This window comes from Chiloscyllium plagiosum, unplaced genomic scaffold, assembly GCF_037043375.1.
Source record: "Chiloscyllium plagiosum isolate Xiang-an unplaced genomic scaffold, Cpla_swu_hap1 HiC_scaffold_19, whole genome shotgun sequence".
Classification (NCBI taxonomy): Eukaryota; Metazoa; Chordata; class Chondrichthyes; order Orectolobiformes; family Hemiscylliidae; genus Chiloscyllium; species Chiloscyllium plagiosum.
This window is the reverse complement of record NW_028270157.1, coordinates 27,402,676-27,429,464: the sequence shown is the minus strand read 5'-3', so window position 1 is coordinate 27,429,464 and position 26,789 is coordinate 27,402,676. Positions and strand designations below refer to the sequence as shown.

Here is a 26,789-nt window from a genome sequence, read left to right as displayed (position 1 = left end):
AATAATGTATGAGTTTAATATGAACATTGAAATACATTTATTTACTGTGGCCCAGTTATTCTTCTGTCTAATCTACTTTCACCTGAAGACTATACTCAGTCTTGACTTTCTAGTCGTAACTCCACTAGGTTCATAACAACATTTTCATTACAGCACATAGTTGCTGCAGAAATAAATATATTCAATGAAATATTGACTAAACATTATTATATAATCTGTTTTATTTCAAGAACCTGAAAGGCCTCAACAGCTAGAAGTTTCAAATATTTTACCAACAGCATTTACTTTATATTGGAGAGCACCTATTGGACATGTTGATTATTATAAAGTGATTCTCCTTCCTGACCAAGGCTTGGTCAATGTCACAGACCTGGGGGATGGCAATTTCAAGGTATGATCATCATGATATTATTGGCACTGCCAAGTCTAAAGAGTTCTCATGACATTAATTCTGTACTCATGGTTGGAATTAGAATTGGTCCTAACACAGTTTATTGCATTGTATTTCTATTTTGTTGCTTCTGATAAAACTGGTAACATCATTCCAGAGCATTCCCTGAGAAACAGTCATCTACTAGAAATTCATGAATAGTGTAATACAGGCAATGTGGTGACATTGAGCACAATAGCATTAGCTGTGCACCTGCCTGGCAGGGCGCTTAAATATTTCATTATGTGGCTCGTATTCCTATCTGATCGACAGAGTGAAGTTGAATTAGTCTGACAAAGGTGTTAGGTAAATGCAATAATGATATTGTGCATTTTATCTTTCACTGCGTTCATACTTGGAGCTGCACAGATAAAGGTATTTTTCTAAAAATAAACTTTTATATTCTGTAATTTGTGATAATGTCCATTTTTAGTTATTTAAGTATCGAACTGAAACAAGAGTTACTATGTGCAGGTAGTAGTTTCAAAGAAAATGAAAATTGACTAACTTCTTGGATGCATCTTATGGCTAAAGAACATATCCAAAATATGTGAAGTATTTTTTGCTCAGCCAGAATTACATATCAAATAATAACATTTATTTTGTCTTTTTACTCTGTTAGGCTGATGTTACTGATGCTACCCCAGGTATGCAATACACCGCCACAGTTTCCTCAATTTCTTCATCATTTAGCAAATCTGTCAGCAGATCATTCATAACACGTGAAACAAGTAAGTAGATTTGCTATGTTCAATAAACTGTACGCAATACTACATGGTTCAGTTGGCTTTAAATCAACTAGCAAAGCATTTTTGACAAGAATTAAGAATAAACATTGATGGGATCTTTACAGACTATATTTTATTGAGTTATGGGCATGCAAATGATCATAAAATCTTGACAAAAATGATTTTAAGATCAACTGTCACTGGTTTGCTGTTTGTTAAACTTATATTATGCTTCAGTAATTGATATCAAACATAACCTCTCTCTTCTATTCTTTGTTTTGGATTTTGGAATATAATTACAATAAAATATATACTTAAACCACCTGCACAAAAAAAATGGAAAACAGTTCTTGACAAAAAATTTTACTAGATGGCCTCCAAATGTAAAATTTATAATTTATGACACTTGATTTTAAAAAAAAATGAAATGTGAATTGTTTTTCCTGATCATAGGCAGAAGACAATACCTGAGTAGGCAGAGGACTGAGTAAATAAATTCTGAATTTTTTGTTTCATTGATTACTGAGTATTATTAATAAGCTAGATAATGTGTTAGTAAATGTTGCAATTGATTGTGTTTTATCACATATTAAGTAAGTTAATTCTATTAACATATTTCATTGTGGGTGTATGTTAATGTATGTCAGCAATATATTTGGATAAAATATATCAAACTGAAGTATATTTTTTTTACGAGATAGCTGTATATATGGTAGCCACGTGTTACAGTTCGCTTGGAGTCTAATTGGCTGTGAGAATGTGTACTTTTGCATGTTATACTCTGGAGCTGTCAAAAGTAAAGATTCCAATGTTACTTCCATTACAATCCTTCCCACTCTTGCTTCGTTTTATTTCTGTGGTGTTTGAAGGATTTGACACTCAATAACCTTTGACAATATTATCAACACATTTTTTTGGCTACCGTTTGGGTGGGATGAGAACCCGAAATGTTTAGCTCAGAGGCATGGATGCTATCCACAGTACCTCAGGATTCCTGTAATCTTATGTGTAGAAAATAATATACTATAATATCTAATAACTAGATTTAATTTCCTTTACAAGAAATAATAATCTAGATCTTGATTTTTGAGGACTGAATGAGTTTGCTGCCTATTTTACTAGGTAAGAGGCTCTTAACATTTTCAGGTTTTGGCCTCACTGAAATTCAGAGTACCAAGCAGTGGAAAACAAGTGAGTGCTGCTGCCAGGATTGTGATTATGGAAGGTGGGAATATTGTGATAACAATGACCCAGATTACAATACACATCTGGGTGGGCAAATAATTCAATACTTATCTATGGAAGGCCCTTCTCATCACCATGGAACTAAACTGTACAGGCTTCCACCAAGTGGAAAGTGGAATCTGATGTACAAGATAATGTCACTAAATGGCTTATTGTTGGAAACTCCATTGAACACCAGTCAATTTGATGGTGTCATATAGTCTTGGGAGGAGAATAAAGCAGTCGAGTTGAAGATTCTGATTCTTACATGTGTGATCATTTCACAAATTTAGAGATGAAAGGCATGCCATCTGCTTAGAAAGGCATTGGAGCTGGCCTCTGGAATACACACTGAACCATTCTTCAACAGTAATTGAGAGAGGCAAGAGTGGAGATTGCTGCGGCCTTGACTAAGATCTTTGTTCCCTCACTAGCCACTGGAGAGGTCCTGGAGGACTGGCGAGTAGCTAACATTGTTCTTCTGTTCAATAAGGGAAATAGAGATAATTCAGGACACTATAGACCCATGAATCTCACGTAGGTGGTTCAGAAGGTGTTGGAGAGAATTCTTAGGGTTAGGATTTATGCTCATTTGGAAAAGCATGACCTAATTATGGACAGTCTGCATGGCTTCTGTGCAGGGCAGGTCATGTATTACTAACTTGATTGAATTTTTTGAGGAGGTGACAAAGATGATTGATGAGGTTAGAGCAGTGGATGTTGTCTACATGGATTTTAGTAAGGCTTTCGATTAAGCCCCTCATGGTAGGCTTATCCAGAAGATTAAAATGCATGGGATCCATGGTGACTTGGCCATGTGGATTCAGAATTGGCTTGCCCGCAAAAGGTAGAGAGTAGTGGTGGAAGGGTGTTTTCTGGCTGGAAGTCCGTGACTAGTGGTATTCTGCAGGAATCCATACTGGGACCTCTGTTGTTTGTGATATATTTGGATGAAATGTAGATGTGTGGATTAGTAAGTTTGCAGATGATGCAAAGATTGTGGAGTTGTGGATAGTGTAAAAGGCTGTCAAAGGATACAGCTAAATATAGATCAGTTGCTGATATGAATTGAGAAATGGCAGATGGAGTTTTAATCCAGGCATGTGTGAGGTGCATATTAGGAAATTAAATGTTAAGGAAAAATATGCAGTTATGACAAGACCCTGAACTGCATTGATGTACAGAGGGATCTTAAGGTTTAAGTCCATAGCTCCCTGAAAGTGGCCACGCAAGTTGATAGGGCGTTAAAGAAGGCATATGGCATGCTTGTTTTTACTGGTCGGGGAACAGAGTACAAATGTCAGGATGTCACATTGCAACTTTATAAGACTTTGGTTGGCCACACGTAAGAGTACTGCATTCAGGTCTAGTAGACACATTACAGGAAGGATGTGGAGACTTTGGAGAGGCTGCAGGAGAGGTTTACGAGGATACTACCTGGATTAGAAGGCATGAACTATAATGGGAGGCTGTAAAAACTCAGGTTGCTTTCTCTGGAGCAGCGGAGGCTGAGGGAAGATTTGATAGAAGTCTATAAAATTATGAGATGCATTGATAGCGTTGACAGACAAATCTTTTTTTCCCAGAGTTGAAATGTCTAATACTAGGGGATATGCATTTAAGTTGAGGGAGGAAATTTCGAAGGAGATGTGAGGGCCAGTTTTTTTTTAACACAGAGAGTGGTAAGAGTCTGGAATGTATTGCCACAGATGGTGATGGAGGCAGATACGATAGTGGCATTTAAGGGATTTTTAGCAAATGAATATGCAAGGAATGGAGGGATATGGACCATAGTCGGGCAGAAAGGATTAGTTTAATTTGGTGTCATGTTCGGCACATCACTGTGGGCCAAGGAGGCTGTTCCTTTGCTGTACTGTTCTATGTCCTATTTTCTGTGACTTGGAAAACAGCCTACAGTAGAGAAGCAACTTTGGAAAACAAAGATTCACCAAGGAATCGATATCTACAGATTCGACTATTGCTGTGGATACAGTCAATAATTAATAAGCTGTGGCCTTAGATTTAAAACTCTAATAGCTCAAAGAGTCTTGGAACTGTTTAACTATGTAACATTTGTCTTTCATTATTTGTACCAGACAATCTCCTTTTAAATTTATTATTTGTGTTTGTGTTTGATGTGTATCATGAAACTTTTAAAATTATTTTTCTCAGGGTTAATTGGTCATAAAATTCCTCTTCCTGTCACTGGAAAAAATCTTGGTAATTGAATCCGTCATTTTCTAATGAACTTATCATAATTGAAGTGTGTTAGCTGTGTACTAAAATATTTATGTGATTGACTGAGAGAGGAATTAGAAAAAGAGGAGCCAATTCCAGCACCTCAGTTGGTCATTGCAAGTAAAACATTGAATAATCAGAAAAAACTCACAAATCCCAAGAGCGAATTTTAGGAGTTTTCTTAACATTCTGCCTATGCCACATATTCTGTATGAAAATGTTCTGTTTAGACTGAAGCTGACCAGATATAGTCAAACTATTATTTTCTGAAGTTTAATGGAGGGGGTTCAAGGCCTACATTAGTTTCATGCAGTATTATTCCAAACTTGCCTCAATAACTCTCTGTAGTGCACCATTCATTGTACAGTCCTGCTCACTTCAGGCAGAAGTACTGGCCACTTCTGGGACATCCCTGATTTCCTGGCACTGGAGTGCAGAAAGTAGGGAAAGCCCAGCAATGCATCAAATTAAGTGGACAGTTCACAGCTGCCCTGCACAAATCCTGCCAATTTCCCCAAACACATTTGGCAGAGGTACATTGGCATCTCGCTTTTCCGATGGGAGCCTGGTAGTCAGCCTGGTGGACTGGGGCTGTGTACAGTCCCTGCCCAGGCAGTGTCTCTTGAGTGGTTGGTGACTGATGGAGGCTGGAGGCGCAAGCAGCAAGCTAAAGTCACCACGTAAACATTCTGCCTTTCATGTTGGCAGCTGGGAGAATGGGAAACTACATATTCGTGAAGTGAGATTAGGTAATAATGAAGATGTAAATGCATGCTAGGACATGCAAATGAGCTTCTTGCCACGAGTGAGAATCTCTTCTGGCTGTTCAACATCTGCTGGAAAATGAGACGTGTTTGCTCTCGATACTGGGAAGCTCCACGTTAGCTGTGTCACAGGATTCTCCCATTGTTATGTGGCTGGGAAATTTCCACCCAATGTATACATCTGTTTGTTATAAAGGAAAGAAAGTATTTCTATTTTCTGGCATTTTGTCTTAGGACTTGTCAAATCACAGCTCCTATTGGAGGAACAACACCTTATCTTCCGCATCGGCACCCTACAGCCCAGATGACTCAACGTTGAGTTCTCCAATTTCGAGTAACCTCCCTCCCCATCCCCTGACTCCCTTACCAGCCCCATCCCCTTCCTTCCATTGCTCTCTGCCACCAACCTGATTCATTCCTCCCATTGACAAACCAAGTCGTACCCTCTACTGTCTTCACCTATCCCCACTTCACCATCCTGCTCCAGTCTCCCCCATTATCTGCAGCTCACCCCACATCCACCCCCAGTCCTGAAGAAGGGTTACACTCAAAACGGTGACTTCTGCACCTCTTGATGCTGCCTGGCCTGTTGTGTTCTTCTAGCCTCCTGCCTGTCTGCTTTGGATTCCAGCATCTGCAGTTTCTTTGTCTCTAATATGATGTTTTGGCAGACAGTGGATTCCAAATGTGAGATTTCACAAGCATGATAGATACACAATCTGTATTACCATTTTTATCCCTATTAGTACTCAAATCTTTTTCATAATATATTATAAACTTATTGAAAGTGAGTTTTAATTTTTAAATGTATTTCAATGCAGATCCAGCCTCTCCAGATGGTCTTACAGTGGGCCCCATTGGTGCTACAGCTATAATGTTGGCATGGAGCTTACCTTCTCGTCCAAATGGAAGAATTTTATCCTATAGAGTAGAGTACAAAGAAGTTTGTCCTGCGCAGCAAGCCAACTTTATCCAAGTTTCAACAAATGCAGATACTCCTGAATTTCTTCTTAATAACCTGAAACCAGGGACAGCTTATAAGATTCGGGTAAGTCGATTTTTCCTGCTGCACATCATAAAGTCACATTGCTATCTGACTTGCACTCTACCTGCACCATATTTTCAGCATTGTCATTGGCTATGAATGACATCACTGAATTTTTATTCTGAGATAATTAAAGGCCACAATAGCAGTAACATTAGCCAATCGGCTAAGCACTATTGCAGTGATAGGGCATTGTTTGCCAAAGCAAGTCAGTACACCACTTTCCCAATGGAAAACTCCAGCAGTTTGACTTGTGTTCTGACCAGGTGTACGAATTGCAATAGTTTTGTTTGTTTTTAAAATTATTCTAATGAACCCCCAATTTTTTTCACGTGTGGGAGGAAGGATGGATCAGCACCCCTTTAGGTAATACATTGGTTGACTGCAACAGCTTTTAAAAAATAATTTGCACATAGATGTATTATTCTTCAAGTACACATAATGAGCCAATAATAAGCTTTTCTTCCATGAAAGGAAGAAGAATTTCATTGCTTACTAATCCTAAGCAAAGGAATAAAACACAACATCAAATACACACAAACACAACAATAGGTTTTGAAAGGGGAAGAACATCTAGTATGAAAAGGAAGATCAAGAATATGCAATTTAAAAAGTCCTTACAGTCCTTGAGATGTAGGTATAACTTGAGACCACAACTGTTTAACTGACGGTTTCTATCCTTTGCAGGAGCAACATTATTTAATATCTTTGAGTTTGTGGTGATAGAGGTTTCTTCACTTTGTTTCATCACAAGGCATATTTTTCAAGAGGCGAAAAGAAACTGGGAGAGAGAGAGATAGATGAAGAGACTAAGCACTCCACTTCTGCTGTTACATATTTTTACTTTTTCTCTGCTCTCTGCCCCAAATGCTGTTACCTGAAATATAATTCTTTTGTGTATTCTCATGTCTAGCTTCATTGTTTTTCCCAAGTTTCATAATCTGCAGGTGACTTTTTTAAAAATTCACTTACTAGATATGGATGCCATTGGCCAGGCCAGCATTTATTGCCCATCCCCAATTGCCCAGAGGGCAGTTAAAAGTCAACACTCAGGCCAGACCAGGTAAGGATGGTAGTTTCCTTCCCTAAAGGACATTAGTGAACCAGGTCAGTTTACCCAAAAATTGACATTGGATTTATGGTCATCATTCAAATTCCATGGCAGGATTTGAACTGGGTCCCCAGAACATTATCTGGTTCTCTGTGTTAACAGTCCCGTGATAATACCTCTAGGCCATTGCCTCCAAAAACTAACTGCAATAACTTCCATTGCAATATGTAGAACTTCCATATCTATCAAACATGATTTGGTGGTGCCGGTGTTGGACTGGGGTGGACTGGGTTGATGAACCACCCAATGAAGAGGCACCACCTTGAAAGCTAGTGCTTCCAAATAAATCTGTTGGACTATAACCTGGTGTTGTGTGATTTTTAACTGTATCAAACATGAGATATACATCTGATTTTTAGTGATTTTGACAACAAGGTTAATTTTAGTTCAGACTGGGTCTCATTTATTCATGTTTTCATGAACTATCTTGCTGTCATCCCAACCAATATATAAAAATATGCACAAATGTTGGAGTGAAGAATATGAGGAAAAATATGTGAGAGCAATATATCCTGAAAAGCCAATTTACATGTGTTCCTGAAAATCATGCCTGCAGGTTTCTTACCATGCCATTATACTTGTTATTTGTTCTTTGTCCCTTTTATTGCATTGTTGGTCAAAAAAGACATTGCCTTGGCAGCAATTTGGAATGGCCTACTACACATACCTGTGTATGTGTCAATCTGTCAAAAGTTAAAAGCATACACTTTGTTCCTTTTTGGAGCTCCATAAGCTTAAAATGAAATACAGCTTATTGGGCATTTTAAAACAAAGTTATCATGTCAGTGTTTGTCTGAGCACACTTAATTTGATAATCTTATGCAGAACAGCATATTTCTTTCTCATCTGTTAACTGCATCTCCAGCAGCACTGTTACTGGAGTAGTTCAAACTGGGGCATTTAGGGACAAGCACTAAATGATAGCCATGCTAGCTCCGCCAATATTACCTGAAAAAAGTTTTGAAGTATCAGTGCACAGTTGCACACTATTGACTTTTCAGCAGCCTTCACTCAACTTGCTTCAGCACTTCTCATGGGCTCCACATTCTGAAAGGAGGACCCTTCACTACATTGCATAACACTGGCTCCTAGAATGTTCTTGAATTGTTTAGTGACTCTGCTCCTGCCATATTTTTGTGAAAATTAGTGAAGACAGTTTTAAGGTTTACTAGAAGATGTACTGTACTGATTATAATGAGGTCGGCCAGGTGGACTTCATAGAAAATGAGTTCGCTGACTGGGGTGGTTAATTTGGTCCAATCAGGGACCCTGGCTGACAGACATAAACAGGAATGTCAGAGGTTCTGTTCACTAGGATAGCTGGCTCTGAGAGAGCTGGATCAGTGCAAGGGCTTTCCACATGTAAATAAAGGGTGACTTGGTGAGAGATATCAGCTGCTGTGGAGGTATTTCAATGGTAATGAGAGAAAAGCATGCTCCTGAAGAAATTTGCTTGCAACAGTTGTCTTTAAGTTCTGGAATCATGCTGTTGGCATTGCTTAGTATTACCTAGCTTTGAAGAAAAAATGTCCCAATCCAAACTGTTAGAATTACTCACTGAATCTGAATATTATTAATTATGTTGTAGAATGTGGAGCTGACTTATTTCTGTATATTGTGCTCCTTTATTGACATTTTCTTCAAATATTAATTCATGTGGCCATTTATCTTAACTATTTAGTTCTTTATAGATTACAAATAAATCAATTCACCAAGTTATATCTTCTATTGAAACTGTACAGATTAAAACTTGTTTTATTTACGTTATTAGATTGCAGCTGAAAACAATGCTGGCATTGGAGCTTTTAGTACTTTTCGGAAAGTTGTAACTGCAGAAAGTGGTAAGTTCAGTAACGTTAGCATTTTTGCATCCATCTTACACTACTTCAACTTATTGGTATTTAAAGTGTCACTGATTAATGCATTACATAAGAGAAGAACTAAGAAGGTACCATATTTCAATATTTTGCTGATCTTGTCATAGAGTCATAGTCATAGAGTTATACTGCACGGAAACAGACCTTTCAGTCCAACTAGTCGATGCTGAACATAATCCCAAACTAAACTAGTCCCACCTATCTGCTCCTGGCCCATATCCCTCCAAACCTTTCCTATTTATGTACCGATCCAAAGGTCTTTTAAAAACAATTGTAGCCAGATCCATCAATTCCTCAAGAGTTCATTCCACATGTGGACCAGCCTCTGTGTAAAAATATTGCCCTTCATGTCTTTTTTAAATCTCTATCCTTTCATTTCAAAATTTTCTTGAAAGATATTCAGGCTCATAAAATTCTACAGCCCAGAGCAGAACATTTTGACTCCCAAAAGTAATTGGATTAGCTTCACTCCCCTGCTCTTTTATCATTGCCTCATTTTTCTTTTCCTTTTTAAGGAAGTTACTATTAAATCTATTTCCACTATCCTTTCAGAAAGGCTTTCCTGATTATGACAAGTTGCTATGTAAAATAAATCTCAATTCATATTTTCACTTCTGATTCTTTTTCAAACTATCTCAAGTCTGCGTCCTTTAGCCTAATCTGTCAATCTCTGTGTCACAAATTCCATCTTTCCTAATAGAAGGGGCATCAAGTTAAGGTGATCTCCAAACATCCAGTGACAGTGATGTAAGCAACCAGCCAAACACATTCAAAGTTTCTCACAGATAGCAAATCAAGATATCATTGAGAGTATTCTTCAATTTTAATTTCACTTTTCAAATTAGAAGTAAAATGATTATGATTACATTAAGAAAGAATCTAAAATAGCACAAATTTAAAAATGTGTTATTTTCAAAATATATGTCTTTTTAAAAAAAACTAATAGAGAAATTTGATATTATCTAAGGACAAAATTAGCTTTTTAGAGCCAGCAAGGATAACATTTATGAACTTTGCCATCCAGAGGCACTTGATTCAACAAGGTCCCTTTCTCAATGTTTTTCAAAAGTGATCTCACAACATAAAAGTGAAAGTTCTCATCAATTCACTAATTGTTCAGGGATTGTGTGCTTAGGAGGGAACTCAACAGTAAATTCTGTAGAGGAAGGAAGAATCACTAACAACAGTTTTTGGATGTTCACATTATCCAGTACTAATGACAGAAATTCCTCTTACTTCCATTGTGGTAATGATGGCGAATTCTGGATATTTCACCATCATTATCACCACAAAGCATGGGTTGCAAATTGCTGTAAATTTTGATCTTCTTAAAAATGACTTCAAGCAAGTAGGACACTGAGGTTATTTATGATGTTCAATAAGTGTATTGGAATTATGAGATTAAGTTATTGATGAAATTGGAGATATTCACAAAAGTTTGAGACAATAAAAAAGGTTTATAAATTTCAAAGGGGATTATTTGTATATTGTCAGATTGATTCATTCACAGATAACCTGCAAGAGTCAGAGCTGAGCAGATTGGAATACATAACTCTTACTGCATAGAGTTAGGGAGAGGAGACATTTCTGAACAAAAGCAAACATTTTGGTTGCAACCCCCAGAGTTAATTCTTTTTAGAGAACAGTCGGGGAAAAAAAACCTAATTTATTGTCTCCGTATGAAAATGAAGAAAGTCAATATATGCTGAAAGAATTTTTAATAAATTGATGACACAGAGGTTATTATTTCTTTACATGACCCACAGGAAGTGTGTGTGAACTTTTAGATCGAGGCATGAACTCATACAACCTATTAAAGAAAATTTCTTGCTGACTAGTTTCAGTGATTGCTGGGCTGTTTAGTGAGTTTAGTCCAGTAACACGAGTGGAGTGTTGCATTTGTTATTTTCCATTTTCTATGGAACAGTATAACTCAACCATTATTGCAGGCAAGCCATTGTTTATAAAAGTCACTCTCCAATGTTGATAAAAGGAGAAGGACAGAGACTGGAAGGGTGTCCAGCTGCAAAAGAACCTGTCAAATCCAAAAATAAAGGTTGGTATTAGGAAATGATCAACCTGCATCGTGGATGTCCTATATAATATTAGAAAAGCCAGAAGAAATGAATAGGTTGTATTTCATTAGAAACTCTCTTAGTTTGCCTTATTTCAAATCATCTATGCTAAAACTTACATGAAATTTCTGAGCCATTTCCTAGGAAGAATAATCAGGATGGGTCTATACAACCTTCCTGAATGTTTTTAATCTGATAGGCAGTTGCAACCAAAACTGAAAATCCCCATCTTTACGTTGGCAAGAAGTTCCATAGTCATCACATTCGCTTAAATTTTGCTGGATTATGTTGCTCATGCTCAGTCTTTGCTTGCCAGTGCTGTGGACTGGTATCTCATGATAAAATAGTAGCAGAATAAATCAGCAGGATTGCATAACATATTCTACATGTGGAGGGAACAGTTTTCAGATCATTCGCTTTATATATTCAAACACTTGTTTCCTAGCTCCAGGTCCAGTTTCATCTCTTACTGCAACAGTAGTCAACCATACAACAGCTAATGTGACATGGTTTCTACCTAAACGACCAAATGGGAAAATTACATATTTCAGTATAATTATAAAGTCCGTAAGAAGTGGACGTATATCAAAGAATATATCAGTCAATGCTGATACCCTTTTCCCAAATACATTACCACAGTGTGAGGTAGGTGAAAAGCATTTGAAGGTATGTACTATATTTAAGCTCTTTATGGCTATAATACTGCAATTATTTTAAAAATATATGATATTGTATCCAAAGATCATTGTTGGCAGCATGAAAAGATTAAACACATTTAGGTTTTTTCACGATATATTAAATCATAATTTCAATCTGCCAATTACTTTTAAAAATCTTGTGTCTGTAATATATTTTTATGAAATATTATAATCACAAATGGTATTTAGTTGCAAACATATATCAACATTTACTTGATTAATACAGATCAGTAAATAATCCCTAAAATTGACCTGTCCTTCCCACGTAACTGGAAAAATGAATAATATAGAAAAAAAAGTCAAACTATTTCAGCCGTCTGATTCTGTACTATTTAGTATTCTCCTCACTCTGTCTAACCTCTACCTTCTATCAGGTCCCTCAAGTGAATCTGTCCGTATCTATTTTGCTGCACGGTGGTCTACATAAACTGTAATTACATAACTTTGACTTTCACATGAGATAATTTGACCAGAAAATTGCTGCAATCATTCTTTTCAGAGCTTCTTGCCTCTAATCTTTCCTATCTGTTGTTAGAGTACAGCATTGACATGAGGTTTACCGATAGTCTGCTGCCATCTGCAGTTCCATAGCTCTGCCTTTCTGCATGGTGCTTTCTTTGGGGCACACGTTGTTCCAATATTCAGAGGAAACTACAGCATCATCATTTTATCTGTATTTGAGTCTCCTTACTAACTGATCCTTCATCCAACCAGATATATAACAATTTTGTGGTTTAATCTTGGAGATACTTTTACATACGAGTACATAACAGATTATATGTGAAGGCTTCCTGTTCTAAATATAATTTTTTTTATTCCTGTACTCTGGAACTTTAAAAATTCCCATTGTCCACAGTTATAAAGGCAGAATGTTCTACTAATTCACGGTTAACTCCAGTGAAATAGCATTGGTAAGATCAAGTGTAGTTTGTCATATCTTCCTATAATTTATATTTTGCAAGCATTAGAAGAGCAGGTAATGTCTTGGAAAATGAAACTAATTACATCCGCAAGAAGAGGATAATTTAATACTAATGAGAACTTTCTCCAAAAAGAAGGTTCAAATATGTAAACATGTATCTTTAATTTTACTGCAAAGCTTGTATCATTCTGTATATTCTCAGTGGATAGCTCTGTCAGTGGTTTCATGGACTGAATAGAAGCCAGTTCATCTTGCAGTTTATTCAATACATGATTTAAATCAAAGGAATTACCTATATTGAATGTCAGTATTTGATTAATAAATTTGAGGCTGAAATTTAATGTCCTTTAATGGAATGACAGGAAACCATGAGGTGGAGTACCTATTGCCTTTCCAACTCACTCCGATTTAAGTGAGCTGTGGGGAACGTTAAGAGCAGCCATCTTGCCAGGAGACCAATTGAGGCCTTTGTAGCCAATTAATGGTTACAAAAGGATCTCATTCTCACCACTACTGTTATTCTATCAGTGGCATTTGGGATGCAGTGGGGGGCTAATGTCACTTGCAGTGGCAACAGGTTTATCGTTGGCTGGCTGTTGTGCAATGGATGCTTCTATTCCAGCACCCTATGCCCAACAGAAGGACCTACTAATGACAAAAGCCATCCCATGGGTTGCCTCACTTGCCAGAGCCTATCTGTCTGGCCCTGCAAGATTGACCCACTCACTTGGCTCCAAAGTCTCCATGATTTCTCATCATCCTGGACCACCTGCAGTCCCAGCAGTGGCCATTGCCCTTGAGGACACTGGAGTGCTACTGTCCTCCATCTGGATAACAGCTCTTGGAGCCAGGATTCCTTGTCGTGAAGGCTCTGAGAATCTTGATGGCAAGCACATAAGTTCTCATTGAGATTTCATCTGATCAGGGCTGCTACTGGCTCAGCAGTGGGCAGGGTGCGCTCCAGGATTTGGAAGTTAAAGTAAATAAAATCACCCTAGTCCAACTTTCTCATTAGAGAGAAATGATTGGTGGTGGTTTAACCAGAGGGCCACCATGTCTCAAGTAAGGGGAGAGGTTGAGAAGGAGGAAGCTTCATGGTAACATCAGCCAGTATGGGATTAAACCCACACTGTTAGTATCAAGGTATACAGCAAACTAGCCATCCAGCCAGCTGAGCTAACCTACTGGGTGTAAGCAAGAATCATTTTTATGTTTCATTCTGTTTGTAACTTCCATGTAGCAGACCCGAACTAAAGGGGCTGAATTTATTTATATCTAGCTTTCTGTCAATTTTTGTCAAAATAAACCAATGATCTGATAATTACCCTTCAACACATTTGTTACTAAGGAACTCATCTTTCTGTTACTATTCTAAATACTAAGGTATGATTGATACACTTTAACTTATAAATTAATATTGATTTTCAATACATAGGATGATAGTTCAACAGGCACCACTCCTGCAACATCAGTTTCATCTTCCCCACCAACCAGTAATGGATTTTTAACAGTCATATCAGAAAATCCAATAGAAAAACAAACATCACCTGAGTTTGCCAGCATTATGGTGGGTCAACTGAAACCGTACACCACCTATCTGTGTGAAGTGTCTGCCTTTACAAAAGAAGGAGAAGGCCAGACAGCAAGTACTCTCTTTAGGACACCAGAATGGCGTAAGTACCAAGAGAATATTTTATGATGATTCTAACGGATGTTATAGATATTGCATTCTTAATTTATGTATGTATTAAATTGTTTATGGGAACTGTTATATTTTAAGCATCTGGGGAAACATGTGAGTGGACTTAAAAGATTATTGGGAAAATAAGGCAGTGGGACATGAGGGAACACTATATTAAAAGTTTGCAGTCTACAGACATTGACTCAAAAATGAGGAGTACTTCTTAGTTGAAGTACTGTGGACAATTTTGGTTGTCTCACACTCGTATTTCAGTGAGACTATGAGTGGTAGAGGAGAATTAGTTAGAGTGAGGGAGAGGGAGGAAACATGTGGGAAATAAGGAAAGGAAGAGAAAGAGAGGTGAGAAAGGATATATGGATTGAAATGGAATGGCAGACAGGAAGTTTGACTCCAGACTGTTTAAGTGATGCTCAGTGAATCATTTGCTCAGAAAAAGGCAAAATAATACTCAGGGCACAGGGGTGAGAGGCAGGTGATAGCTGTTTCTCTAAGGGCTGTGGTCCAATTATCTAAGTGATGGTTGGTGTGTGGAATGGGGAGTGTACTGATCAATGTGGAAGGGAGTGTTTGCTTGTCCAAGGAGATGGTTCCATGTGCAGTTTAGGGATTAATTCCATATAACTGTGCTGACTGATAGCACACAATATGCCTGCTAACTGGGGGAATAGAATTTGAAATTGAGCTTTTTTTAATTCTATACTTTAATTGAGAGAAAATTAGTAATTGGGTAATGTGGATTTCCACTCGTGTTCAAAGTTTGGGAGAAGATTTGTAGCTCGGGTGCTCGTTGTTGTGGTTCTGTTCGCCGAGCTGGGAATTTGTGTTGCAGACGTTTCGTCCCCTGTCTAGGTGACATCCTCAGTGCTTGGGAGCCTCCTGTGAAGTGCTTCTGTGATCTTTCCTCCGGCATTTGTAGTGGTTTGTATCTGCCGCTTCCGGTTGTCAGTTCCAGCTGTCCGCTGCCATCTCTGATCACCTCCTTTTGTCACTCGCTGGGCACAACTTCCTGCCACAGCCTATCTCCCTTTTGTGGTTGCCCCTGATAAGAATAATCCCCAAGCCTGTGTCACATATAGACAGGCTGGTTAAAAAGGCATTTGGCAAGCTTGCCTTCATTGCTCATTCCTTTGAGTATAGGAGTTGAGAAGTCATATTGAGATTGCACAGGACATTGATGAGGCCTCTTCTGTAATACTATGTCCAGTTCTGGTCACCTAGTTATAAGGAATGCGTGGGTTTAGAAGAGATTTAACAGGATGTTGCCAGTTATGGAAGGTTTGAGTTACAAAGAAAGGCTGGATAAGCTGGGACTTTTTTCACTGGAGAGGCAACCTCATAGAAGTTTATAAAATAAGTGGGGTATAGATAGAGTTAATGGTAATTATCTTTTCCCGAGGATGGGGGATTTCAAGGCTAGGGGGAGCATTTTTAAGGTGAGAGGAGAGAGATTTAAAAAAGACGTGAAGTGAAACTTTTTTACACAGAGGATGGTTCTAGTGTGGAATGAACCTTGAGAGGAAGTGATGGATGTGGGTAGAGTTACAACATTTAAAAGACATTTGGATAAGCACCTGAATGGGAAAGGTTTGGAGAGATATGGGCCAAGAGCAGTCAGGTAAGACTAGTTTAATTCGGGATTATGATCAGCGTGGACTGGTTGAACTGAAGGGTCTGCTTCTGTGCTGTATGACTCTATAACTGTGCTTTCAAAATCCAAACTGGCCCAATCTGTGGTCCTCTACCTATACCACAATATTTCTGCAGCAACCACTTCCACCTTTGTTCATCTAGTCTTTCTCACCCTGGCAATTCCACTGATATAGTTACTATCTCCACTCTTTTAGGTCCAAAGGATGCAACTATGAAAAATAAGAGTGGTATAGCTATCCAGAGTTAGACTTGGCTGCATCACAGAAAGCATGATCAGGTGTTACAGATACCAGCGCTGTGCTTTACTCCAGGATCATCCTGAAATGCAAAGATAACCTCAATTTTTCTTTTTCCCCTGCAAATTGTCTTCTTAACCCCTCTCCTCTATCTCCTCCACACTCAGTTCGACATTAAGTGCAAAGAAATCATGCACTTCTTTGTCAAAATCAAAATCAAGATCATGAACATCATGCTCAGATGCCTTTGCTACCTTTCTCCCTTTCACTAGCTCACCTGGCCAGACTTCATTAATGTTCTGCCCACCCTCCCTAATACTGAACTTGCATCATATCGAGTTTCTCTCCTTTCTCTCCACTCATTCCCTCTTTGAGCTCATCTTGTCCAATAGGCTCACCTCCTATTCTCTCAATCCTTCTCCCAGTCCTTAGCCACTGAACTGCTGATTTCCTATCTTAGCCTCTCTTCGTCCCCAGGTTAGCTGAGATTCAAGTGTTGCCCTTCCTCCTCAAAATCATCACTGCTGAATTCACTGTCACACTTTATTGTCAGACTGCTTATCTGGTATTGCTGGTTGAGCAAATATATTGGGAAGACTGAAGCTATTTTCAGTCTCCATTTCATTTCCACTTCCTATCTATCTGTTCCATCCCACTGTCTGGCAGATGTCTGAGGCAAAAATAGACTGTTTTCAGCCATGGTGTAATATATATTGTGGCATCACTAAAACTGTCTATTTCTATCTCTGTAACATTCTTCAACTTCAATCCTTTGTCACTGTTAGCGCGGATGAAATGATATCAGTCCGAGCCCAGAGTGCGGTTCAACAATCAGTAACGTTTATTACTGCAGTAACGCCGGCGGAGATCAGCCGAGGTCCGAATCTCGGCTGCTCTGCTGTTCCCGCACGCAGCTTCATATTATATACTTTTAGTTGTCAGGATGTGTGGGATTTGAGGATGAATGGGATGATAGTTCCCCATCATCACTGGAGTAGGTGCGAATAGGCTGTTTCCTGCCGTCCCAGGAGAGTTGCAGGGCATGCACAATAGGGTGCTAATTGGTTTATGTAAAACGGGTCCGGGTATTATCTGCTTGTCTCTCTCTGTGAGGGCAGGGGCTAACACCCCCCTTTGTTCCCTTGGGGTGTTGGTGTGTATTGGTCTGTCCGTACCTGTCTGGTGGATGCCTGTCCTTTGTGTCAGAATGGCTCCGTATCGATGGGTATGTGTGTGTTTCAGTCAGTCTCTTGATGTGATTAGGAGATGGGTTTCCATATTTAATTAATCCCGGAGTTTTGGCCCATGAGTCATGGGTAATGTTAGTCTAGTGTGGATTCTATCTGTCCTCTGTCTCCTATCTCCCAGTCACGTGGGCAGACTGGCAGCTGCTGAGTTTTTGTGGGTTTAAAGCTGCGACTGCTGTTTAAGACACAAAAATGAATTCTTATCATTTCCTGATGTAGGCATAGTCCCGTGGCAAATGCGGGGCGGCTCTGATGCCCGCTTGCAGTCCCCCCTTTCGGCAAGGGGTTGGACACGTCCACACCCCCGATGCCAATATTTTAAAAGTCGGTTCCTCGCCCGGTACATTCCGCCGGCCGTCATGCTGCAGTCATGGGGCCTTTGGATAGTCCCGGGAGAAGGTCACATTAACTCGAGCCCTATGAGCTCACAGTGCCTGATCACCCGCCAGGAGTCGATGGCGTGGAGCATGGTCTTCCTGGCCTTCCGTTTTTTGTGCTGGCGGCATGAATGACACGCCACCAGGAGCCAGGCCAGAGCCAGCAGTAATTGTATGCCTACAATGGTGTGCGAGATGATTCGGATCCAGGGATGGATGTTCACGTTCAGGCCCCAATCCCACACCCTCTGCGCCCACCCCTGGGACTGCAGAGCTGTGTCTGTGTCCTCCTCTAGGTCCTTTACATGCGACCGCAACTGGTGATACAATTTCACTGAGTGTCCTACCCGGGTCCTAAGCTCCCGTAAGACCTCAGCCAAATATGGGATGGGGGCTTGTTCAGGCTCCTGATATTTCCTGAGGGTGTCCCTGAATTTATCAGTAATTTGTATGGACTCGGGGTTCCGTCGTCGGACCTCTAAGATGTGAGCTTGCCCAACCGTGACTGGGCGCTTGGGGGTGAAGCAGAACTCGTGCTGGGGAATCGAGCACTGCAGTCCATTATACCAAAATGAGGTTTCAAGAGTGGAGACACAGTATCGACCCCCCCCCCAACCATATCCCGCCCTAGTGAAGTGGGGCCCGTGGGTTCGATTTCAAGGGTGCAGCCCTGTGTCCGGTTGAACCCGCAGTCCGCTGTTTCACTCCTTTGTAAGGGGTGAGGGCAGATGGTAATTGCCCCCTGCTGCTTGCAGCCTGTAAGCGGCACCCCATACACAGCGCCGTTTCGAGATATGGCTGTGTGGTGAGCTAATCGATATTTGAGGGAAGCGTTTTCCCGTATGACTCCGATGTTCTCAATGTGAAACAGGGGAAATGGCCCCGACTCTGGGGTGACCACGGGGATCAGGAGGACAATCCCGACTCCTGTCGCCTCACTGACCTCACAGTCGGGAACCATTGAGTATACTCTGGTCATACCCTTCAGAGTCCAGCTGTCGAGCGGCCCGGAGCACCCCGCGAGTGAGGCCAGTTTGGCACTGTCGATCCAGTCGGGCACCTCCCCCCTTTGGACCTGGTCAAGATTGTGCCGGATCTGGGCTACCATCCACAGGCCATACGCATGGCACAGCTGCCCCTCGTTGATATGGGCCGTGTTTTCTCTTTCCCAGTCTAGAAGGCGGTTAATGGTGTGGGCGTGTGTCTCCAGGACTGCAATGCCGTCGAGCTGGATGTACGCTCCCTCTTCCCCCAGGCGTGCCTGGTCTGCCTGATCTGTGAGAGACCTCTGTAGCAGGTCCCTCATTACCCCTTTTAGTTGCTCGACCTTTTCGTTAAGGCCCTGGATGTCTAGGGAGTTTACTACGGATGTCCCCGTGTTGAGTCCTGTGAGAGCATCGTTGACTATGTCCCGTCTGTGTCGTTGTGTGTGCGTGTTATGTATGTCATTTCGGTAGTGGGTTGCCCCCATGGCATCTATGGCCCTCTCTATAACCTCCTTCCCCATCATGGCGTATAGGTTGCGTACCTGTGCTGTGCAATAGTCCGGTACCCGGATGCCCGATATATTGACCAGCACAGGCACGACCTCGTGTCGGACGTTGTCATAAAGGGCCTCTCCCTCGTCCCACAATACCAGACCCCCCGCGGGCCCCGGTCCCAGGGCGGGGCATGGCAATATCTCGGGAGTCGTGGTCGGGGGCGGTGTGGTCGGGGCGGGTGGAAAGCACAAATACAAAGAGACTACCGCGGCATCAGTAGGCTCGTAATATCCGCAAACAGACAAATCCCGTACAGTAACGGCATCAAATGCCGGGGCAGAGGAGAGGTCCTCTGACATGGCACACATTGTCCCGAACATGCAACCCCCCAAGTCCATCGCCTCAGCACGCCGGAGGCAGGTCGGCCGCGGGTCGTGCTCCGACGTGCAGAATAAACAGAGTGTCTGTACGCCCGGGAGAACTTCCCCTTGCAGGAATACAGATGGCGTCGGACGTGTTAAAGGCAACACCGTGGCGGTAGAAGTTGTCATATATTTCGGGGAAGGAAGGCACTAGTCGTAGGGCGAAGTGGAGAGCAGGGAGGAGAGCGGTACATCGGTGAAGCATGATCTGTGGGAAGAGTGGGAGAGAGGCACCCTTACCAAGGGTGTAGGGTTAGTGTGTGTAGGAGCAGGTCTCCCTGGAACCGGTCCACCCGTTGCACTGTAAGGAGAAAGAGGGGTGGTTAGAGTCAAGTCGAAAAGGGGGGGGTGGAGTCTGTCTGGTCGGGGCTTAAGGGTATGGTTTAAGCTGGGACCACTGTTTCCACCTGCCCTTTCCCTTCATGTCGACAAAGGCGCACGTGTCGCTGGTGAGGATGATTTCGTGCGGTCCCAGCCACCGGGGGGCGAAGTCGGGCCGGTCGGGGGCGGCCCTGACCAGGACTTTGTCCCCAACGCCAGGAAGGGGTTGGGCGGGCACATGCGGCTGCAGTTTTGCCTGGTCCCTAATGTCCTGCTGGTCGCGCGCAGTTTGTCTAAGGGCCCGCAGCTGCGTGTCCAGCTGCCTGATATAGCGCGTCATCCTGTCCCTCAGGGGGGCCATGTCTTCCCCCCCAACCATGACGTTCTCTGGTAGTCACATGGTCCTCCCCGTCATGAGCTCGAAGGGGGTGAGGCCAGTGGAGCGGCCTGGGGTGGCCCTCAAGCGCATCAGTATGCAGGGCAGAACGTCCACACAGCCCTGCCCTGTTTCGGCGATCGCCTGTGCGATCGCAGCTTTGAGGGTCCGGTTCATGCGCTCGACCATCCCGGAGCTCTGGGGATGGAACGGGACGTGGAAGCGCTGTCTGATGCCTAGGAGGCGGCAGGCCAGTTTCATTGCGCGTCCGGTAAAGTGCGTACCCTGGTCTGAGTCTAAACATTTTGAATTGACCTGCAGGGTCCAAGGCTTTTTACAAAGTGAAAGGTTAGGGTTTCTTCTACTCTTTGTGTGAAGAAATGCTTCCTGACATTATCCTTTTGCTGTCTGGCTTTAATTTTACACAGTCTTGCTCTTGATTCTCCTGTCAGAGGAAATCGTTTCTCTTTGTCTGCCCTTTCAACTCTCTTAGTTATCTTAAACAATCCAATTAAATCATCACCTTCATTGTATGGAGTATTTGGGTGTAATCAATGTGGAATTCATGCTCAAATTCTAATTGTTCTGTCATATTTTTGCCAATAGTCTTCCTTTCCAGTAGCTTCCTGGACATTATCTCCCCAGCTCAAGTTAAGCAAATCTTGCAGCCTCATTTTAAATCCTTAAAAATTTGGCCTTTCCAATTTGAGCATGAAGTTCCATCTGCATTCCCGCAAGGTAAACATAGAAATTTGTTCTTGTTAACTTTGCTATTTGGCTTCCTCTTCGATTCTGGCAGATTAACTTGTGAACTTCTGGGATATCTTTTGGAAAGCCAATAACCCAGTCCTACAAATGGCTTTTTGTAGACCCCTCGTCTGTCAAGGTCAATCTCCATGGCAGCATGAATCATATGAGTCTTCTTGTATCCAGCCAGATAGAAATGTTCATTAGTTAACCTTTAGTTTCCAACTATTGGACTCAAGTAACTAATTTAAACCAAAGAAATTATAGTCTGGCATTCTCAATACCTGAGACTTGGAGACTAACAGTCCATTCACTTTTAACACAATCTACCATTGTCTACAAGTGTGAATACCTTCCCACGAAAACAACTAAGGGACACCTTTAATCTTAACAATCCAGTTTGCTGTCGGTGAAATTCAAATCTGCCTCTATGTTACCCTAATTTACTGACAGCCCCAAAATGTAACCATCTTGTAAAAATAATTGTCTGGTAGTACTGAACTTAAAACATGTCTAAAAAGAGACATGAGGTTGAAGCTTTTTGGCTTGCACTCATCAGGATTGAAATGAAGCATAGCCTTAATAAGTTTCTTATTCTTGTCGGCTATAAAACGGGTAAGGGAACCCTCTGGCCCCCAATCTAGGTCTTCGGCCGCACTCGCACCCATGGTAGGGGCACAGCAGGTGTAACTTAACAGAAGCTACTTTAAAGTAAAGCTAGCAGGCGTGCTAAGGGATGTTGCTGGCACTGGCTTATTAATCTCCCAGTCAGGGAGCCCACTCCCTGTAAGTCGAACCCTAGCCCCGCGGGTCAACCTGGGCAGGGGGGTGGATAGTTACAGACGGGGCGCATGTCGATTCCCGAGCGCGCAACCCCGGGTTTCCGTGAGTCTCTCTCTCACCGCCTGACGTTCAGCGGCCGTGTGTACCCCACAAACACTGGGCGTGAACCAGGGGCCCGAGTGCAAGGAGGGGGGGGGGGGGGGGGGCGTGAAGTCAGACCTAACCGTGCCTGGGCAGAGCGTATAACCGCCGGTTGGCCCAAAGACCCCGCGTCTCGGGCTGGTTTGGAGGACTTCCCTTCTTGTAGCGCGCGTAGACCTCCCAGCCTCTACCGCGTACGCAAGGAAGGCGCTAAAACCGGGCTCAACGTACAATGGGGTCCCCTAACTCCCACTGCAGCGGTCAACCAGGAAGGCTTGTTTGGTCGGTTTTTAAACAGGGGGGTCAATCTATCGGGGTCTCGTACCTAAAGTCGTCAGTCCAAGGATAGTCCGTCAGTCATAGTAGCACATTGACAATAAACGACAATAATAGTAATCATGCACACTTTTACGAGTGTTCCGCGACCCCAATCGCCCACCCGCGAAGGATCACTCACACAATCTCATCTGCCCCCATCTCTAATTTCCTCCAGTTCCACATCCTATATACTTGCACTTCGCTAACTCCGACTTCATGAGCATCTCCAATTTTAATCTCTCAATCATCACTGTGCAAGCGTTTGGTTACCTAGGCTGTAAGGTATAAAATTCCTATGCCTCTATTGTCTCTTTTAAGACAGAGGTTAAGCTTATCTCTTTAATTGAGCATTTCTTCATTTGAAATAATATCTCTAGTGTGGCCAGATGTCATATTTTGTTTCATAATGCCCGTGCAATGTATCGTGAGTTGTTTTATTGGATGAAAGATGCTTCATAACAATAAGTTATTGTTGGAGGACAATCTATGGTCATGGCTGTGTGGATCGAGAGGTAGATTCAGTAAATCTGTTGTTTTGTCCTCCATTAGGCATTGGGTTGTGGGAACTTTATTTCTTCCAGGATATGTGAGCAGTTATATTTTTTTCACATTTCTAACTTTATTTGTCCCATCTGCTACTAACATGACCATTCTATAAACTCAAATTGCTGAAATGCCTTCTGAAGGATGAAATTAGAAATTGAAGTAATATTTTACAGGCTTTAGCTGTTTGTAGATTTATTGGTTGACTATCACATAATGGTAGGTGGGTGGCCACTTGTCAATAGGTCACATTGTGTTATCCTGACAGTGCAGGTAGTCCAGGAATGAAGTCACTTTCATTTCTGATGTGAGCACAATAGAGAAAATTCTTGATTACCTTGATTTCTGCCAAAACCCAAGAGACTACGAGAGATGGAATTTTGGGAATTCCCCTAAATGTGGGTGAGTATGTGGAAAATGTAACCTCAACATCTTTTTCTCCCACTCCAGCTCACCACTGGAATTTACAGTCTAAGTGAGACAGATTGTTGATGTTTATGAGGTTCCTGACCCTCCAGATGGTGTTGTTATTTCTGTCCTGTCCAGTTGGAGGAACTTTGGGAATGTAATGTATAATGCTTTTTGTAAGGAGGAACATCTTTGCATTTTTGTATTAAAGATATTGTCCTTTCACCCAGCCCTAATATGTTACTGTTTAAATTGCTGTGTTGTTTTATGTATTAGTAAATTAACAAACACATAAGAAATGATTAGTGTGTATGTTTATTGGATTGTCACTGGTTGCTGAGATAAAGGTGTGAAATAACTGTTTGCAGTTCCAGAAGAACCACCTCAAAACCTAATTGTAAGTAAGATTACATCAAGGTCATTCCGAATTAATTGGGATCCACCAGCAACAGTTACAGGAAGATTCTCTTACAGAGTTGAGCTCAATGGCCTATTTGGTAAGTGGTGTGAACTTCAATGTAAATGGGAAATTCCATTATTATACACTTTGTACTGCTAAGTTACCTGGGAAACCTAATTTCCTGATCTGAGGAAAGGAAGACCTCATTTATGTTGTTTAAATATTCTGGTTAATTTCAGCTTGGCTGCATATGCTCCCTTCCAGTTTTCCCTTTACCTCAATTTTCCCATGGTGGAAATTTTATTCTCTCCCTCTGCCCCAGGAGGGAGCTTTTTGGCAGTGGGAGGAAGGACATAAAATTGGGTGGGATGGTAGATGCAATATGCCTGTGGTGTACACACCCCAGTGGTATTTTACCAGTGTCATGCACAAACTCCAGACTTGGACTGATAAGTGGCAAGTAACATTCACAACACACAAGTGCCAAGTAATGATCATTTCCAGCAAAAGGAACCCAACCCTGAGGAAGGGCCTATGCCCAAAACGTCGATTTTGCTGCCCCTCGGATGCTGCCTGACCTGCTGTGCTTTTCCAGCACCACACTCTTGATGCTGATCTTCAGCATCTGCAATCCTCACTTTCTACTAGCAAAAGAAACCCAGTCTATGTTCGCTTGATATTTAAAATTATTACTATTGTTCAACCCCCCCCCCACCAATATCAACATCCTTAGGATTAACAATGATCAGAAGCTGAACCAGACCAGGCAGATAAATACCGTGACTACAAGTACTGGTCAGAGGCTAGGAATTAAGTAACAAATAATACACCTCCTGTCTCTGCAATGTCTGTCCAAAATCAACAAGGCACATATCAAGAGTGTCATGGAATACTCTCCTCTTACCTGAATGGTTGCAAACCAAACAATATAATAAAAAAGTTTGACACCATCTGGAACAAAGTAGCCCTCTTAATTGGCGCCCCATACACAACCTTCAAAATATACTCCTTGCATCATTGGGACATTGTAGAGCAGTGTGTACCATCAACAAGATGTCCAGTAACAACCCACCCACGATTCTTAAAAAGTACCTTCCAAACCTGCAAACCTCTACCACTTGGAAAGGAAAGGGCAGTAGGTACAGGAGAACATCAATTTTTATAAATTCCATTGTAAGCTATATCACATCCTGACGTTGAACCATAGCATTGTTCCTTCATTATCATGGAATCAAAATTGTGGAACTCCCTTCCTAATAGTGCTTTGGGTGTCCCTATACCCAAAGACTGCAATAGTCCAAGAATGCAGCTCACCATCAGCCTTTCAATGTCAAGTAAGGAAGGACAATAAATGCTGGCCTACCCATGTCCTATGAATGAATCAAAAAAACAGAGCATTACCCTCTTGGGCAATTGAAGCCCTGAAGTAGTTATTGTATTTTTATCAGTCTTTGTCTAACTCTTTCTTGGATACATTCAATGTCTCATCTTGCATTGCTCCTGGGAGAGGAGAATTCTAAAGACTAACCAGCCTTTAAGAGATTGTATTCTTCCTCACCTCCATCTTAAATAGGACACTCCTTTATTTTGAAACTGCTGACTAGTTCTGGATTCTCCCATGAGAAGAGATAGCATTTACTGTGTCAGCATTTACTGTGTTAAGCCCTGTCAGAATTTTATGAGATTCAATAATATCTCTCTTTCTTCCAAACTCCAATGCTAACTTGCTCAACCTTTCCTCATAAAACAACCCTTTCATTTGGAAATCAGACCAGTGGAACGTCTCTGAGTTGAGTCTAGATTGGAGTGGTGCTGGAAAAGCAGGAAAAAAACAGAGCATGACCCTCTTGGGCAATTGAAGCCCTTAAGCCCTTCATTCCTGATGAAGGATTCTTGCCCGAAACACTGATTTTCCTGCTCCTGGGATGCTGCCTGACCTGCTGTGCTTTTCCAGCACCACTCTAATCTAGACTTTGATCTCCAGCATCTGCAATCCTCACTTTTGTCTCTGAGTTGAATCCAGTATAAACATATCCCTCCTTAAGTATGAACACTGTACGTTGTGCACTAAGTGCACTCGAACCAATACCTTGTGCATTTTTGGCAGGATTTCTCTATTTTACACTTCTTCCCTTTTGCAGTAAAGGCCAACATCACATTTGCTTTTGTAATTATTTATTATGACTGACTGCTAACTACTGAAAGCAACACCCAGATCCATCTGTGCCAGAGCATTCTGCATTCTCTCCCTATTTAAGTAATATCCTGTTTTCCTATTCTTTGGCTACAAAATGGCTTCACTTGGCCTTAGGGAGAGTCCCTGTCTGCTAACCTTGCAAAGTCTAGTAAAATGCCAGCATTGGCAAGAAGGTAGCTGGTTTGCCACCACCTCTACACAATATTTGCATTTCCCTGTCTCCCAGTTCACACTCTGAGGTACTTAGCAAATTCACTCGCAAACACACATGCTGTGAAAAAAGTGATAATTTTGGCATTGATCATATTTATTTTAAAAATGGTTAGTT

The 26,789-nt window shown here is 41.5% G+C and overlaps 1 protein-coding gene and 1 pseudogene across 1 annotated transcript in view; one reads left to right on the top strand and one right to left on the bottom strand.

Moving 5' to 3' along the window:
- The window catches only part of ptprq (protein tyrosine phosphatase receptor type Q), a 206,953-nt gene that overhangs the window by 52,050 nt on the left and 128,114 nt on the right, over window positions 1–26,789 (top strand). Inside the window, exons 17-23 of the mRNA XM_087997157.1 lie at window positions 231–391; window positions 1,053–1,161; window positions 6,206–6,432; window positions 9,312–9,381; window positions 11,938–12,137; window positions 14,548–14,785; window positions 24,233–24,361. Coding sequence (XP_087853283.1) covers window positions 231–391; window positions 1,053–1,161; window positions 6,206–6,432; window positions 9,312–9,381; window positions 11,938–12,137; window positions 14,548–14,785; window positions 24,233–24,361 — 1,134 coding nt within the window. The remainder of the gene's footprint in view (window positions 1–230; window positions 392–1,052; window positions 1,162–6,205; window positions 6,433–9,311; window positions 9,382–11,937; window positions 12,138–14,547; window positions 14,786–24,232; window positions 24,362–26,789) is intronic.
- On the bottom strand, window positions 18,203–19,922 carry LOC148146741 (uncharacterized; annotated as a pseudogene).